General features: G+C 35.4%; 2 protein-coding genes across 8 annotated transcripts; one reads left to right on the top strand and one right to left on the bottom strand.

Moving 5' to 3' along the window:
* Window positions 1–70: 70 nt before the first annotated feature.
* LOC113846823 lies at window positions 71–3,531 on the bottom strand. Of its 2 annotated transcripts, none has more exons than XM_027475492.1 (4): window positions 2,115–3,531; window positions 1,478–1,746; window positions 950–1,156; window positions 71–761 (listed from the first exon to the last, which is right to left on the bottom strand). In XM_027475492.1, exons 1-4 carry the CDS (start codon window positions 3,400–3,402, stop codon window positions 618–620), a joined length of 1,908 nt encoding a protein of 635 aa, XP_027331293.1. In that variant the 5' UTR covers window positions 3,403–3,531; the 3' UTR covers window positions 71–617. The 2 variants fall into 2 exon arrangements, with proteins under 2 accessions (XP_027331293.1, XP_027331294.1); XM_027475493.1 differs by having other exon boundaries at window positions 220–761; window positions 1,478–1,710; window positions 2,115–3,488.
* Window positions 3,532–7,639: 4,108 nt separating this feature from the next.
* On the top strand, window positions 7,640–17,633 carry LOC113848257 (isoleucine--tRNA ligase, chloroplastic/mitochondrial). Of its 6 annotated transcripts, none has more exons than XM_027477703.1 (23): window positions 7,671–7,855; window positions 8,028–8,099; window positions 8,397–8,592; window positions 8,722–8,876; window positions 8,966–9,067; window positions 9,212–9,281; window positions 10,191–10,303; window positions 10,451–10,519; window positions 10,823–10,930; window positions 11,169–11,316; window positions 12,153–12,384; window positions 12,547–12,833; window positions 12,920–13,056; window positions 13,159–13,306; window positions 13,563–13,694; window positions 14,038–14,166; window positions 14,540–14,667; window positions 14,786–14,950; window positions 15,136–15,261; window positions 15,605–15,678; window positions 15,862–16,111; window positions 16,889–17,068; window positions 17,342–17,633. In XM_027477703.1, exons 3-23 carry the CDS (start codon window positions 8,568–8,570, stop codon window positions 17,582–17,584), a joined length of 3,021 nt encoding a protein of 1,006 aa, XP_027333504.1. In that variant the 5' UTR covers window positions 7,671–7,855; window positions 8,028–8,099; window positions 8,397–8,567; the 3' UTR covers window positions 17,585–17,633. The 6 variants fall into 6 exon arrangements, with proteins under 6 accessions (XP_027333500.1, XP_027333505.1, XP_027333504.1 ...); XM_027477705.1 differs by having other exon boundaries at window positions 7,739–7,855; window positions 8,476–8,592; XM_027477699.1 differs by lacking the exon at window positions 8,028–8,099 and having other exon boundaries at window positions 7,640–7,855.
* Window positions 17,634–18,415: the final 782 nt, after the last annotated feature.

Genomic DNA, 18,415 nt, shown 5'->3' with positions numbered 1-18,415 from the left:
TTTGATAGTGCTCCGGTCAGTATGAGTAATGATGGAATAAAAATTTCGGCCAGTTCTCTGTAGTATATTCCAATTATACCGTTGCCACAATTTTATTATGAAAAATAAGAAATTGGAAACGCCTTCGTTTCACATACGGGTTTAGGTTGCATGAATTCATGCCAAACTGTAAATATTTTGTCTCGCATTATTATTCTTCAAAGTTTGCGCCGTTCGTGGATCAAAATTAATATTCGTGACGTTTGAATTGATTTTTCAAATTTCAGATTTTGCATTACATAGAGTATGAATTTCCCCTACATATTCTTTCCAACCCCCTTCACCACCTTCTCCCCCAATAACCATTGGGACTTAATATGATTAAGTATTAGAGGATCCAGCGTGCACTTCCTTTTAGAGGGAAATTTTTCTCAAAGGTAGACCACCAAGGTTCAGTCAGTATCAAGCATTTTTTCACCTCTGTGCTCAGCAGTTGGCTCCATCAACTCCCAACCTTGGACTTTGATGGATGTGACGTAGACCCCCAACTGTGGTGGGAGTTTCTGTTTCTTCAAGACTTCATGTGGACATTGTTTGTGTGGGGATCAATAAAGTAGCGGTCACCTCAATCTGATCAATTATGGCGCCTTTTGATCTTGTTCTATTATAGAGCAAAGGGCCATCTCAACATCAGTAAGTGGTTGCCCAGCATAGAGTTGAAGCTGCTGCTTTTTCACAACTACCACTTTCTTGGCACGTGATACTACTACTTCATTCAGTTCCTGCAAAAAAAATTAGACGAGCCACTTAGGACGTGATATTTCAAACATGATTGTACATTTAACAGCTACCTAAAGGTTTACTCGATTGGCCACTATATGATCAGTTTCAATTTCTATATGCCTGGTTTGGGGCCAGCAATAAGAAGTGAGACATTTTAGTTATATGTTAGCGCATATAAGATTCTTACTTGTATTGACATAGGAACTGCATCAGCACTAAAATCACCCAAATCTTTGAAAAACGATTCCAATAGAAAACAGAAGTTGTTGGCATCAGCATGATCTTCAAAAGCAACAGTATATGAATCATCACTTTGGTCCTGTTCCTTAGAAGTGAACTTTAAGGTATAGAGACCTTTTGATCCTCCGTCCGAATCTCTTTGCATGAGAATGACCTTCAAAAATATAGATAGTGACTTCATGGTCAGATGCAAATGGATACACACAGGGACATGCATAATGACTAATGGTAAATGGCGGTTCAAGCTAACTTTGACCAGTACCAAAAGAATTCTAGAGTTTGTGTCCTACAATGTAGGACATTTGCTTTGCCTAAGTTTATTAATAAGTAATCTATATGTACTTGACACAACAAATTTTTTTAAAGGTTCCACAGCTTTAAGAATAACGAGGTTTTGAATATTAAGTAATGGTATAGACTCTTTGGTTGTACTACAGAATAACAAGTCAACAAAAGAGAATTTTATTGCACATACAAGAACATAACGGAGTTTCAGCCACCATATATCAGTCTTAGTATTTGCTTGCTTAACTTTGACTCTGTTAGCCACTGATTTTTTTTTAGCTAATCCTTGTCTTGAACTGCCGTTTATACTGTGCACATCACCCTTTTCAAAAATTGAGCCAGTGTCCTGGTTTTCTTCCACAAAAGTACCCCGAGAGTTTTGTGTCCTCAATTCTCTTGATTTACTTGACTGTATTACTTCAACTGAAGACATTCCAAAATTAGTCTCCTGGGCAGCACCTAAACATATAAAAATAACTCAATTTGTGCTACATTTATCAGAAACTAACCTATATTTCACTGGTTATTTCTTGTAACAAGCAAGCAGCCAAACAACCCAATAAAGTATGTACGTTCCTTGTTCTATTTATATAAAAATTGAAACTGTAACTCATACGAAAAGTTTTACTGCCTTAACTCTGATATATATTGAAAACTAAACAATAACACAAAAAGAAACAGCATAACCCAAACTTATGGGGAAAGAAAAGGTATTTTAAAATGTTTTACTCCAATGAACAATGCAATAATAAATAAAGTCATGGATTATGAATTCAAGTATTTATCTGATACGAAGCCATTTAGAAGTTAAGCATTGAACACATTACCATTATTAGTGCTTTTGGTTTTAACTCCAACTTCCGTTGTCATATTTGGTTTCTCCATTTTTTCTTCCAAATTCTTCTCATGATCTTGAATTGCATTGACCTCGTCATCAACAAAATTTCCTTTTTCTCCGGATGGAACACTAGAAATATTCTTATGCATCACAACATCTTGTTGATTCACTTGCTTATCTTCACATAATATTTCTGCACTATCAGTAGCATTGCTTCCATGATCATGAGCTGCACTCTTACCTGCTGAATCCTCTCCTTTTGCATTAGATGCTCTCCAATTTCGGGTCCCCGGAAAGCCCTTGGGAATTTTTGTTGCCTTAGTTGAAGGACTTTTAAATTTAAACTTCTTCTTAAATACCAGTGCCTCATTTCCCTGGTTCACATTCTTGTTGACATCCCTAGCCACTCCAGCTGCAGAATTCCCACGAGCATTAATCTGTAACGCAGCTGCACTATCATTATTACAATTTATCCTATTTTGCATCTTTAATAAGCGTGCACCAATTTCTTTCTCAATATCAAGTCTATGACTAGAAAGGGCGCTTTCATCTTCTTCCATTTCAGAATCCTCGTCCTCTTTCCCTTTCTTCTCCAACTCAATTCTCCGAACTTCCCTTGCCATTAACTTAATTTCCTCTATTTTCTTCTCCATTCCAAATTGGTCCTCCACAAGAAAAACATTGTTAGCACCAGTAACCGGCAATTGCATAGTTTTCTCACTCCCGTTCAACACAAGGTTCCTCTTTTCCCTACCATCTATTTCCAAATCCCTATCTTCCTGGTTGGAATTGTAATTTCTGAGAATCCAAACGGAACAAATCGTCTGAACCAAAAGAGCCCCAACCAAATACATACCATCGTATTTGAAGATATCTGCGGCAGAAACGTTGCAAAAAACACCATTGTCTTTGGCAGTGGCATCAGCTACTTGTAACTCTTCCAACTTACCAGGTTCTTCCACAACCCCGGCGATATCTCCGCCGTGAGTCTCGTCGGGGGGAATTTCAACAGAGAGGTTGTCTTCTTGAGGGCAGAGGATGGGTTGTGGTGGCGGTGGAAGAGGAAGGATGGAAGGGTAGGGTTTAGTTAGGGTTTTCAGAATTTTGGGTCGCAAATAGTTTTTCCGGGGGCGGGTTTTTGAAGAAGCTAGAATACGAGAAGGGGTTCGTCTATTAGTATGAGGGGAGAGTAGGGAGAAGACAGAGTAATGCGCACTTGCCATAGGTGAGGAAAGAGGAAGCTCTGGTGGGTTTCGAAACCTCAACATTGAATCCATGTAAACGGTTAGGTTACTTTTCAATCCATGGCTGTAGAGACATGAAGAAGCTTGGGTTCTCAGTTTCCACTGGCTATTATGACATTACATTCTTCCTGGGCCTGCCGATGAAGATGTTCTGTTTGGCCCAACCTATCTTACCCGTTGTTTGTTTTTGGAGACAATAGAACAAAAATATTAGTCTTTTAAAAAATATTTTAAAATTATGTGAAAAATACATTTTTTAGAAAATTTATACAAAGTAAAGGTTTTCATTATTTTATTTTATCTTAAAAAAATTTCTTTCAAAATTTGTTGAAATAAAATTTTAAAATAATGGTAATTTTTTTAGGTTCTATTTTTAAAAAAATCATTACTTTATAAATACTTTATAATTTAACCTTATAAGATTTGAACTGGCAATTAATTGTATAAAAGACAAAGTACGAAGGCATTGTTTGGCAACTGATAGGTTGAGATGTTGCCAAAATCCTAATCTTGAAATCCTGGTTTGGTTCTGTGTAGTGTCTGCGCGACTATCTCCATTCTCAACCGCAACGCATGGCTTCAAATTCAAAGGCCTTCCACTTCCCCTCTGACTCTATCCCTCAACACTTTCCTCTTTCAGCTTCTGTTCCTATTCGAGCTCCTCTTACCCTCGACGACTCCGAATTCGATGTTTCAAGTAATGCCACTCTTTCCGACAAATCCCTTTCGCCAAGGCCTTTGGTGCCTCATCCTGAAGAAAAAGAAGGGTCTTTTCATTTTCAAGCTGATGAGTGTGACCCTCTTGTGCATCCTTTGCGTGTTATGCCCTTTGCCCATTTGTCTACCCATGATGACGATGATGATGAAGAAGAAGAGGAAGCGTTGAGTGTTGATGAAGTGCCTGGGAACTTTGCTGGTGCACCCAGAATCAAGTTGCTTGACCCGGAAGAAGAAAGTACCGAGTCTTTGATGTTTATGAACTCGTTACCTGTTAGCCAATCATGGCTTGCAAATGACTTCACATTTTTCGATGATGACGACGAGGATTTGGTTGTGGATGAGCATGGTCTCGAGGAAGTTGTTGGAATCAGAGTGGCTTATGATGAATACTCCTGTGCAACTGATTCGGATGTTATGTCGCAGTGTTCGGAAGACAGTTTCAACAGTGAGCAATTCGGCATTGCAAGAGTGGTATTGAAGGGATTGGAGAACGATAAAAACGAGGGAATTGCTGTTGAGTTGATTGGGACTGATACCATAATGGAAGGGAGGTTGCAAGTGGGTACCATAGAGACTAATGAAATGATGCAAGGAGCTTCAACGATGGTTGCTGACACCAGCTTATTGGAGTCCAATGTTGAGGATTGTAACAACAGCATAATGCCGAAACAGAATGTGAGTGTTAATGATCTACTCGAAGGACAGAACTTCCAAGAACATTGCATGATAGATGAACTTGTATCAGAAGCCTTTGCTGAAAATATTGAATATAATACAACAACTCAAAGGAATGCAAGTGAGTGTCAGAATCTGGTAAGCATAACCAAATCTGTGGTGAATTCAAAAGCTGAATTGCATGATTCTTCAGTTGGTTTTGAATTCAATGATGATGCAAGTGAAGGTTACAAAATTCCAAGTGTAGAGCCTTCTGAACTTTTTGGCCCTTCACTGCTTCAAGAATGTACATGTTTGGAAAATGGTTTGTCTAAATCCATTTTAGGTGTTAATCTAGAAAATGAGCTGTTTTGTGATTATCATTTACACGAAAATGTGGAAACACTTAAGTTGGGAGACAATGTAAAAGATTATGCCAATATTGAGTTAAACACGGTAAGACAAGAATCAAATAGAGATGGTTCTGCTTCAGAAGGAGATGTGGAAGAGTTGATGTCAGTTGGCTTTGAGCAGTTAAGGAAACAAATTTCAGCTCTCTCTATTCTTTTGGGTTCAAAAGGTTCCGAAAAGAACTCTCAAGAAAAATTATTCATCAGGAGTTCGTGTGGAACAATACACTTACCAAAGGATGATGGAAAAAGCCAATTAATTTATGTTGGTAGTGGTGGTGAATCAGATTGCAGCACAGATACAGTCACCTCTGCTGATGAATCCAGTGTTATCTTTCTCAAAGATCAAGCTTATGATGCGCAATTCCAACACCACATAACTGAGAAAGAAAAGGAAAGAATACAGAAGATACAGACCATAAGTGTGAAATTCCTGAGGCTTGTCCAGCGAATAAATTTATCTCCTGAAGATTCCTTGGTTTCAAAAGTTCTATGCAGCTTGGCTGCAGATATTGAAAGGCGCTCGAATCAGGAATTTGTCATCAAGTCAGCAAAAATATCAGCAATGAAGCTTGAAGAAAATTGTCAAGATGATTTAGACTTTTCTTTAAACATTCTAGTTCTTGGGAGAAGTGGGGTGGGAAAGAGTGCAACCATAAATTCTATTTTTGGTGATATGAAGGTCATGACAAATGCATTTGAACCTGCCACAACTTCTATAAAAGAGGTTTCTGGAAAAATAGATGGAATCAATATCAGAATCCTTGACACGCCTGGTCTCAAGTCCCCTGTGAAGGAACAAGCTCACAACAGAAAGATATTGTCATCTATAAAGAAGTATATGAAAAAGTTTTCTCCACATGTCATTCTCTATGTTGATAGAGTAGATACCCAAACCAGAGATCTAAATGATTTACCAATATTAAGGTCAATCACAAGTTCGCTTGGTCCATCAATTTGGCAACATTCAATTCTTACCCTTACACATGCTGCTTCTAATCCTTTGGATGGGCCACCAGGATCCCCTTTGAGCTATGAAGTATTTGTTGCTCAAAAATCCTATCTTGTTCAACAATCAATCACACAAGCAGTAGGTGGTCTGTGTTTATTGAGTCCAAGTTTCATGTGCCCAGTGGCCCTTGTTGAGAACCATCCATTATGTGGAAAGAATATGTCTGGGGACTGTGTGCTTCCCAATGGACTTAGATGGAGAAACCAATTACTAGCTTTGTGTTTCTCTCTGAAGATCATGTCTGAAATATCATCTGTTTCAGGACCCCAAACTCTTTTTGATCATTGGAAGCATTTTTTCTTCCAGGACCATTCCCAGCCTCTGCGCCATACATTATCTTCTTTGTTGCAGTCTCCTGCTCATCTAAAATTTTCTGCCAATTGGAATTGACTTAGATTTTCACTTGGCAAATGATTTTAATGAATATGAGAAATGTGATATCTGAGTTCACCTCACAACTTTTTGTAATGTCAATTCTCTATAGTCAAGCCTGGAACCGTGATCTTCAGGGTCAGACTAACGCATTGCAAGAATCTTTCTATTTGTTTTAGCTTTATTGCTGATTTTCTTGCTCAACCCATAAATAACGAGAGTTAAATTGTTCTCTTAGATTTCTTTGAAACAAACATTAAGTTGCCATTAGCATTTTGTCCATGTTTAACTACCTCAAGTAATTTTTTTCTAAAAGGGCCTTTTTATGTACCAACTACTAATTAAACAATAGTGTAAAGGTAGTAACTAAGTTTGGATATCATGGCCGTTAAAAAATGGTTTGAATCGCAAATGGGAGATGATAGATAGTAATCATACGATTTTCAAAATTTAAAGTAGATGTTCCAACATGTCAACAGCAAGGTTTTAATAAGCATTGTGGTATTATATGGAATTTTTTTATTACTCTAGGAGTATATAATTTTTCTCTTTAAAATAAGACACTTGGTATGCATGGTTTTTTTTTTAAATAAAAAATAAGGGCAAAAAAATAAGTATTATAAAACGCATAAAAAAGGTATGAGAGGGGGAAGGATGGGTTTGTCTTCATTGATTTGAGTAAATAGTCATCTAATCCTAAATGATAAAAAGGTTGTTCAGAAAGATTTATTGGCATATTATGAAAATAGATGACTTTTTATAATATCTTTACCTTATTTTTATGAATTTTATATAATTTATTAAAATAAATTAATTTTAATTTATTTCAATAAATTTTATGATTAAATTTATGCTATAAGTTTTTATATAATAAAAAATATTAAATAAATACTTAATTAATTTATATCTAAATGCATAAAAAAATTATAAAAATTTATCAAAATATGGACCATAATGTATAACTCAACCGTGTCAACTTAATTAATTTGGTTTAATGTTTTCGAATTTATCGGATCGGTTCGAATCAATAGACTGAATACAGTACCCTAATGAATTAGTAATTTTTGGGTGAAATTTATAGCATGCAACTGATATTATTGATAAATAGAGAAAATACGAAGGCAAGAAATGGTGAGGCGTAGGTTGGAGTTATCCGAACGATGTTTGTGTTTTTCCCTCGCTGAGCTGAGCTGAGCCGAGTGTCTCACTTTGCATTTCACACCACATCATGTCTCTTCTCAAATCCCTCACTTCAAATTCCTCTGCTTTCAATTTCAAACCATCGCAAACCACCATCGCCCGAACCTCTCCTTACAGAGTACGCTATCAACTAACTCATCCTTCTTTCTCAATAAGGACTTTTCCCTTTTATTCATTTTTACGCGCCTAATTGATAACGCAATCAAATTTGAGCTTTTCTATGTCTTCAATTAACACTCTCGTCTCGACGAAATCAAATTGCTTCTGTTAATCATGTATTGTATGTGTAGGGTGGCCTTTTCATCCTTTTAGCTCGAGATAGATCATGTGCTTGATGAATTGTCAAACTGAAAATTGAAACGGTTGTTTGCTTCTGTTATTCTCCCTTCAATCTGCTTGTGTTGCTATTTTAGTCTTTCTGGGAATGTAGTTTGTTTCGCGGTTGTAACAAAACTGACATATTTCTTTGTTCCTTCACTGTTGAATGTTGCCAGTTGTAGACAAGTACCAAATAGTTTTGTCTTTGACTGTGAAAACCAACTAATTCTTTATATCTGATTATTTGGTGGATTATTCTCTCACATAAATCTATATTAATCTGTGTGTAATACAATGTTGTCGTCTTACTTGTCTTTGATATGTTTTTTTAAATTTCTCAGGTGTTCTTACGAACAGCTTGTTCTTCCACCAGGAGAACTAACTCTCTTGACTTGTTTTGTTCCCGGGGAATCTCGTCAGTTAAAGTGGTATCTTTTTCAAACATATCAAACTACTGTACTCATTCAAGGGACGAGATTTTTTCTTCAAAGCGAAGATCAAGAGGGCCTGTGATGGCAGGAAAGAAAGCCTCTGAAGGTAGTCTGTTTGCTATCTCACATTGCCTTCTACTCTCTTCTTTTTTGAAAAAAATCTATTACTGCTTGTCCTGTTAATTAGAGTAGTTATGCATCTCAAGGTCTGTTACTTCACTTTCTTTAACTTCAGGAGTCAAGCAAGAGGATGGCAAATACAAGCACACCGTTGATCTTCCCCAGACATCATTTGGTATGAGAGCTAATTCGTCAATAAGAGAGCCTGAAATTCAGAAAATATGGGAAGAGAATCAAGTATTCAAAAAAGTTGTTCAGAAAAATAGTGGGGTAAGTTTTGGATTTTCCTCTTTTCCTCTCAGCATTTTTTACTTCCTGGTTGTATGAACTTATTGACCTACTTTAAATTATTTGATCAGGAAAATTTTATTCTTCATGATGGTCCTCCATATGCCAATGGTGATCTTCATATTGGCCATGCCTTAAATAAAATTTTGAAAGATATTATAAATCGTTATAAGGTATGTTTTATTACAATCACAATACAATATTTGATGCATATTTTCTTTTACTTCTGTCAGACACATGCAACAATACATGTTGTATGCTAAATTGCTGATACACTTTCATTTGCTAATATTTTATTCCCTTTTATTTTTGTGAAGGTCCTTCAAAACTATAAAGTTAATTTTATACCCGGATGGGATTGTCATGGCCTACCAATTGAATTAAAAGGCAAGTGTTAATGTTATTAGAACCAGATAGTGGCTAATTCCGTTTCCATATTTAATTCATGATAAGTCTTGTGTTGAGGCTTCATTTACATGTGTGGTCCATTGCCAAACTTGAAGTATGTAGAGTTGTGGATATTTCTTATTTTCCATTGATTTTTTGTTAACTTTTTTTTAGCAATAAATATGTTTGGAGTAGGTTCAAATGTCAATAACATGTACTGAATTGATTTGTACATTACATACATATTTTTAAATATCTCAAGTATTTATAAGCAATTCAAAATTTTTTGTTGAGAACTTTTTCAGCTCATTTTTGGTCCATGGTTATTTGTTTTGGAAATAACGAAAATTTTGTTCTGGCTTTTAGTCATGCAGGCAGGAGCTAGCCTTTTATATTGTAAATGTATTGGTGAGGTCTTATGCCATTTGGTGTAAGGGAGGGAACAATTTTGTTGGTATGTTACTCAGGGATCATGATTTAGTCAGTATGTCCTGAGCTTTGTCGTCTAATACATAGCATTTGGGAGTGGTAGAGTTCGGTGTATTCCTCTGAGTTTCTTGATCTGGGTTTTAATTTCCCAATATGATGTTATAGCTTTTAACTAGACTTTGTTATTAGGAATTCATATTATTTGCTCCTGTTAACATTTCCATTGTGTTTGCAATATAACATAAATTGCTGAGTTAATTAATGCTTACATAAAAATAGAATGACTTTTTTGGTAATGAGTAGACATATTTCATTTTCGCATAATATATGGGACATAGTGATGAAAATTGAAAATTCCTAGGTGAAATTGCTTTATTCCCTTTATTTCTTTTATTTGAATAAACTATAACTTTTACATCTATATTGCATTTTAACGTACATATTCATTGCATACTTTGTGATTTTTTTGAATTATTTCAGTTTTGCAGTCACTGGATCAAAAGGCTAGAAATGACCTCACACCATTAAAGTTAAGAGCAAAGGCAGCTAAATTTGCCAAAGAAACTGTTAAAAATCAGATGTCATCTTTTAAGGTCTGTTCTTTGTTTATCTTTGATTTTCTTGGCTTTATATTGTAGTGGTTTTTGTTTTATTATGTACAATTAATAATATTGCATTGAATTTTTTCTCTAATTAGTGAGAAAATTTGGTACCTTAAGCACATTGCTAAATGTTTGCAGCGCTATGGAGTATGGGCAGACTGGAATGATCCCTATCTAACCCTAGATCCAGAATATGAAGCTGCCCAGGTAGCTGGTACAGCCATTCTCATTTACCCTTTCATGTGTTAAATCGAACATAGATTTCAGCACTTCAATGTCCTATTCATTATGTAATATAGTTGTGAAAGTTATGTCCTTACTTTCAGTTAGGAACGTTGTGCCATCCACTATCTAATAGAATGATCAAGCAAGCCAACAAAATAACTTCTATAACTATTAACTAACCAGATTGCTGTTTCTGCTTTAGTTACGCTGCTTTCTCTGATGCTTGACTTCAAATGACAGTGGTTATGGTTATACAATCCTCATATTTGTATAATGATTTTCTAGATTGAAGTATTTGGCCAGATGGCCTTAAAAGGCTATATCTACAGAGGCAGAAAACCTGTTCACTGGAGTCCTTCATCTCGGACAGCACTTGCTGAGGCTGAGTTGGAGGTACAATGATATATATCATTGTTATTCGTCTTTTCTTGAACTATAAATACTAAACCCAAATACTGCCAATATGGTGTTTAACACAGGTGGAACTTGCACAATTATTTATACCTATATATACAAAGATTTTCAGCATTTTACTGTGCATGTATATGTACATATATGCCGTTTTCTTTCTAAAACCTGATTTGGTGGAACTTAGAGTATTTACATTGCTACTTATTTTATTTCTGTGTAGTATCCTGAAAAGCATGTTTCAAGAAGCATATATGCCATTTTCAGAGTTGTGAGTGTTCCTCAAACATCAAGTTCCCTATTACAAGAATTTCCAAATTTGTGCTTGGCTGTATGGACTACAACTCCCTGGACTATTCCTGCCAATGCAGGTAGGTTTCAGATTTTTTTGCATTTATCATGTTAGCTTTCTGGATATCATTTACCTAGCTCCTATCTCATACTTTTTCCTTTCACAAGTCTCAGTGTTCACAGCTATTTCTTGATTTCTGTATCCATGGTTCTTTAATCATGTTTAAACAGAAGCACTTCATAGGATAGTTCAGCATACTACTTAACATGCTATAGTCAGCACAGATTTCTTTTTACAAAATAATGTATATGATTAATTCTCGTTAACTATTGGGTACACGAAGATATAGTTTATTATTCTTTACAATTGAGACTTTGCTGAAGCAGATTTTAGATGTGTTAGAACATCTTGAAAATATCTCATAATTTCATTATTGTATCAGAATATTTTAGTGTCCTACATGATCTCAAAGGACTGGTTCTCACATTTCATAATATATCATGATTCGTTTTCATATTTAATTAGGATTAGGAGTCGTAAAAATAGGGCTCAAGGCATTGTCTTTTGTAACGCATCATTACACATCATATATCAATATTATATTCTATTATTTGGACTCCTTTACTTAAATCCCTATAATTTCAACGAGGCAAGGAGTTAACTGTTTTTTTGTCTAAACTTGTATACTATCTATACCAGACAGAACAAAACTGTTTTGAGTACACCTTTGTTCTCTGCAAAAACATCATTTCTGCATATGTATATGATAATATAGCATAAATTATTTTTCAATTGTTGGGCATAATGGCTAAGTACTCAAAGATTTAATTATTTTTGTTGCTGAAATGTTGTAAATTTAATCTTTATATATCTCTCTTTCTCTTCTTTGTGTACTTTCTATTGTTTTGTGCTCAGCTGTTGCGGTGAATCCTAAGCTTGAATATGCTATCGTTGAAGTAAAGTCTTCACAAGAGCACGACCCTTCATCTGGTGGAACAGGAAAGAAAGGGCTTGGACTTGTTTTGAAGGATGAGAAGAAGCCATTTCTTATTGTAGCTTCAGAGCTTGTGCCAAAGTTAGAGACAAAATGGGGTGTGAAGCTTGTAGTCAAGACAAAGCAATTGGGTTCAAACTTAGAAAACTGCAGGTTGTTTGGAAGTATGAAAATGAATAATTTCTTTTTCTTCTTTTTTGGATTTTGCTGCTGCTACTAGTTTCCATAATTGTGTGTTGAATCCATTGATAATCTTTCTACCTTGTATATTGGGGGAAAAAAAGAACCTTGCACTGAGGGTATATGTTGTCTCAGGTACATTCATCCAATAGATAATAGGGAATGTCCTGTCGTAATTGGTGGAGATTATATTACCACAGAAACAGGAACAGGACTGGTCCATACTGCTCCTGGACATGGTCAGGAAGACTATATAACTGGACAGAAGTATGGACTACCCATACTTTCTCCAGTAGATGATGATGGAAAGTTCACTGAAGAAGCTGGGCAGTTTAGTGGGCTTGATGCTCTTGGTGAAGGTAACACTGCTGTTGTGAAATATTTGGATGAACATCTCTCACTCATCATGGAGGAATCATATGGTAAGTTTTTCTGTCATGTATCATAAGAATTCTAGCAATAACTAATAACTATATATCTTCATCATTCGCCATCTTTTCTGATACAGAACATAAGTATCCATATGATTGGCGAACAAAAAGACCTACTATATTTAGAGCAACAGAGCAATGGTTTGCATCTGTGGAGGGATTTCGTGATGCTGCTTTGGATGCTATTGGCCACGTAAAATGGGTTCCACCTCAGGTATACTATTTTTTGAAGTTAATTTTTAAATGTTTTTTCTTAAGAGATGTGTCACTTATCATATTTGGCACTGTCTTTTGCTGATATGCATGAATTGCTTAGGCAGAAAACAGAATATTGGCAATGACTTCTAGCCGCTCTGATTGGTGTATATCACGACAAAGGACATGGGGTGTCCCCATTCCAGTTTTTTATCATCTTCAGTCTAGAGAACCTCTTATGAATGAAGAGACAATTGATCATATCAAATGTAAGACTCAAAATGTGATCTCACATTAAACTATTGAATTTTCTTTTTCTGTTTACTTTATTTTATTTTTTTTGGCAAGAAGTATTGTATCAAATGTTAATGGTCAAAACAATTCTTTATTATCCATATGTGAATACATGTAGTGGTAAATATTTAAAGTTGCTTAGTAGCTTATGCTTTTTTAAAACATGTTTGTTCTGTGAAGTTTGTAGATACTGAAATTCATCTTTTATATTAATTTCTGAGACTTTGTCAGCTTTCATAGCCCAAAAGGGTAGTGATGCATGGTGGTACATGACAGTAGAGGATCTTCTCCCTACTAAGTATCGAGATAAGGCAGCAGAATATGAAAAAGGAACTGACACAATGGATGTATGGTTTGATTCAGGTACTATATTCTGGTGTTAAGTAACTTTTTTCTTTTTTCACAAATACATTCATGAGTTCCTTAACCACTCATTTTTCCACTTGCTTGTTCAGGGACTGTTCTACCTGTTAAATACATTTGTCATGATTGTTACTGTACATGTTTAATTTAATTGAGATCTTATTTAGGTCCATACCCAGAATAAGATTATCATCTGGTGATGTTCCTTTTTCTTATTAACTCTTTGGACTATAGTAGCATAACCTAGGAGGCTAGGACCTTAATCCCTTACTCCCAAGTCCCAACCCTCAGCTACCTGAGCGAATACTGCTGATGCTTTTTGATTGTTTACTTTTAACTTCAGGTTCCTCCTGGGCTGCAGTCTTGGGAAAAAGAGATTCCCTTAGTTTTCCTGCGAACTTGTATCTTGAAGGAACAGATCAGCATCGAGGGTGGTTTCAGAGTTCATTGTTAACAAGTGTAGCTACAAGAGGTAATAGGCAAATTGGCATTTTTATTACAATGATCATCCTTAACTTATTTGAAGCCCTTCTTTGGTTCTATCAGAAGAAAAGTTCTTTATCTCAGATTGGTGAGGCAAGTATTTTTGCCCGATTGATATTTAGTTACTTGGCTGGTTTAGTTTTCAAATCAATTCACTTTCCTTGCTATGTTAGGCAACAGTAAAGATCCCGTGCTCAAGAATTAGCTTTTGTGTTTGTTTGTTCATACTTATGTAATTCAATTATATAACACCTGTGGATATAGATGCATGCATACTTGTGTTCAAGGTTGTGTGCTTGAGAATGTCTTTATACTTTATACTGTCAAATACTAACAAATTTTGTCATTCTTGTCTGATACAGGGAAGGCTCCATATTCTAGTGTTTTAACACATGGATTTGTATTGGATGAGAAAGGCTTAAAAATGAGCAAGTCTTTGGGTAATGTGGTGGATCCACGTATTGTGATTGAAGGAGGCAAAAATCAAAAGGTTAGTTGTGTTGATGTATCATCTAATAAATATTTGTTTTGGAATTGTATTAAACTCTTATCATTTTCCTTTTATCGAAGCCATGGCTCAAGGGACTTTTCTCCTGCTTTATTCACAGGAAGCACCAGCATATGGAGCTGATGTCCTTCGACTATGGGTTTCTAGTGTAGATTATACAGGTGACGTGATGATTGGCCCTCAGATTCTTCGTCAAATGTCTGAGATTTACAGAAAATTGCGAGGAACTTTGAGATATCTCTTGGCAAATCTTCATGATTGGAACGTAAGTTTGAATTCTTTGGTTGAAGTTAAAAACCATTTTGCTTGATGGGTAACTGCTGTTTTTTCTCATTGTAGTCACTGCCTACCCACTGTGTTATGCTAAAATATTGTCACATCTATGTTTTCCTATCTCTTCATTTGTATTTTTACCTCTACTTCATACCTCTATTCATGTCTCATTGACAGACGAAATGCACGGTTCCATACCATGAACTTCCGAGGATCGATCAACATGCACTATTTCAGCTTGAAAATGTTGTAAAAAACATTCAAGGAAATTATGAAAATTACCAGTTTTTTAAAATATTTCAGGTAATTTTTTATATCTTAATGAAACATTCTCTATTTATGTAACATGCATTTAAATTGTCATGATGACTTCATTGTGATCTTTGGGCTGAAAATTGGTGGGGTGGGGAGAGGAATCCAGAAACGCAATAGTTCATCCCTTTAAAGAGGGAACAGAGGATATGGAGTTGTAGGGATCCACTGCACAGTCTTACCTATATCTGCATGATAAGTTTGATAGTGTCACATGGGAAGCCTTTATATTAAACTTTTGTTTGCTTAAGCATATCATTCATGTCATTTTGGCTGGAATTTTCTAATTTACCTGATTATTTTCAAAGATTACAATTTTCCTCCGTTCTCTCAGATTTTGCAGAGGTTTGTCATTGTTGACCTGTCAAATTTTTATTTTGATGTTGCCAAAGATCGACTTTATGTTGGGTAAACTTCTCTGCTCAATGTCCTCTTTCTCTGCGAATTAACATCCATTGTTCATATGCAGTTGAGGATATTCAACATGTGCCTCCTTGCATAGCAACAAGGAATATATGTCTGTTTTGCTTGCATTTCTTTATCATTTTTGTGTAGTTCCATAATACATCTCAATAAGCTTAAAATCTACAGTGGATCAACAAGTTATACAAGGAAAAGTTGTCAAACAGTTCTTGCAGCACATCTCCTTTCCATTGTGAGAATAATAGCACCGATATTGCCCCATTTAGCTGAGGATGTGTGGCAGAATCTTCCTTTTCAGTATATGACTCGAGATGGTTCTATTGCTGATTATGTATTTGAATCAAGATGGCCCACCTTGAATGAAAAATGGCTTGCCCTCCCTGTTGAAGAAATTGATTTCTGGGAGAATATTCTTGAGGTACTCTCTCTTGAATTTTTGGTTAAGCTGATGTCAACCTGAATCAATATTTCGATTCATTTTTGACAGAATTAAAGGAGTAATTGTTCCAGCCATTAAAAAGATGATAGATTTGAATATTATAAAATGGTAAATAAGAGCATGGCCACATAACCACCTCAAAATGATCAAAATACAAAGTGCAATAATAACTTTCAAAATCATTATCTTTGTTTTATATAAAATAAATCTGATACATGCAGTCCACGATATAATCTATAGTAATATATTCTTGATTTATAAATGAATGTATTGCCCTAGTTCCTTGATCTTAGAAGCAATAATTATGAAGTATGAAAGTTATATATAACTAATTTTTTAATCATGAAGTCAAATTTTAGTAATCTTTCACTCTTTCTCAAGGTTGGTTTTCCAAAATTTCAATTTCATATGTATTAGGATGTAAAGGTGACGGACAGAAAACGAAAAAACACGATTGAAGTGTCAACTTATAAAATGTGAAATTTCGGAGAGTCAAATGATTTGGTTCTTCGATAAACATGTGGCCACCTTTTTCACTTTTTTATCAGTTCTCTTCAGTGTTGTTTTCTTTCTCACTTTTTGATTTTTTTTCCCCAAACTTTCTTAATGCTGTTTTAACATATTGGCTTGCAAATTGATGGAGAAAACCTTATAACTAATTCTTTCTCTAAAGTAATACAAGATGAAGTTAAAATGACATGTCAGATATTTGTTTTAAGTTGGTACATTTTAGTAAATGAAAACAATTTTTGCCAGCTGAGAACAGAAGTGAATAGAGTATTGGAAGTTGCTCGAACCGGCAAACTAATTGGGGCCAGTTTAGATGCAAAGGTTCATGTCTACACATCTGATGCCAGGCTGGCATCCCAACTATGTGAACTATGTGCGGCCAAAAATGATGCCGATACATTGCACCGTCTATTCATAACATCTCAGGTATGTCTATAATCAATCATGTCACTTTCAGTTACTATTTTGACTTAAAAACAATAAAGTTGAAAAATGCAGTTTTTATGGGGATGCTGGACTGCTGGCGACAGCCAAAGCAATTCCCAAGCATTAGGAGTTGTAAAATCTTGTTTGGGGCGTATCAGATTAGGATTCGTGTTTTGATCCAGCAATGCTGTATATTAAGGCTTTCAGATTCAACAAAGAATGACGCAAAAGAATAGATATAATGATCTTATATATTTGATTTTCAACGTGCAGGCTGAGATTCTTCCCTCATTGGAGGACGAACACATAGTAAATATACCATATAGTGGTGAATGCCTAATTCAAGGGAAGAGTAAGGTCTGGATTGGCATATCTCGTGCTGTGGGTTCCAAGTGTGAAAGATGCTGGAATTATTCACAGCAGGTTGGGTCATTTTTGGACCACCCTACCCTCTGCAGCCGCTGCTACGATGTTGTTGCTCCTCAGATGCCCTCTGAAGTAGCAGCAATCAATTAAGATTTTGGAAAAAGCGAAGTTATTTGAAATCCAAAATATTTTATTTTTTGTTCACAATTCCACCGGTGTATGTGAACCAGTGAGTATTACTGAACGCCTACACAAGCAATTTCAGATAAATTTTAATCTCACTATTCTTTCTTCCTGATAAAACTAGGTGTTTTGGTCAACTAAGTGAGAATAGCCCCAAAAAATAAAAGTTCGTCCAAGTTATCCCATAGGTTAAATAACTTCTTAAGTGGACTAATAAATATATTTTTAGATTTTTATAGATAACCCACTTAAGATAAGGTTATTTACTTTGTGAGATAACATACGCTAACCTTTTCTTCAAGGGAAAAAGAGCCTTGACTGCCATTGGGAGGAACTGAATAAGATTCAAACTAATTCCTGCATTTATGTGAGAGGCTAACTAGTCAGTAAAAGATTTACCTTCCTCAAGTGCTTAACACATTAATCTGCCGATCTCTATTCATAACACTCCATGCAAACTACCCAATTCATAATCAAGCTTAAAAATAAAAAAGAAATGCGGCTTAGTACAATGTTCATTTCATGTAAGTGATGCGGAATTCATGTCCTGATCTCCGTCAAACATCTTAATTTTTTCATTCCTTAATTAAATATTTTGTCCAATAGAATGCAATCTTGTCACTTCCTGAGAAATTCATAAGGAGAACTATACACTAGTAATGCTACAGAGAAAATAATCATTCCCAAAGCATGGCTTCCCTGTACAAGGACCGGATCGAGTCACTTAAAATTTAAGGAGCTAGACTTAAAAAACAGTACGACTTAGTTTGGATTTGAGAAGCAATTGAAATTAAAAAA

Source organism: Abrus precatorius, unplaced genomic scaffold, assembly GCF_003935025.1.
Source record: "Abrus precatorius isolate BTA unplaced genomic scaffold, Abrus_2018 Scaffold8, whole genome shotgun sequence".
NCBI classification, from domain to species: domain Eukaryota; kingdom Viridiplantae; phylum Streptophyta; class Magnoliopsida; order Fabales; family Fabaceae; genus Abrus; species Abrus precatorius.
This window is presented reverse-complemented; position numbering and strand designations above follow the sequence as displayed.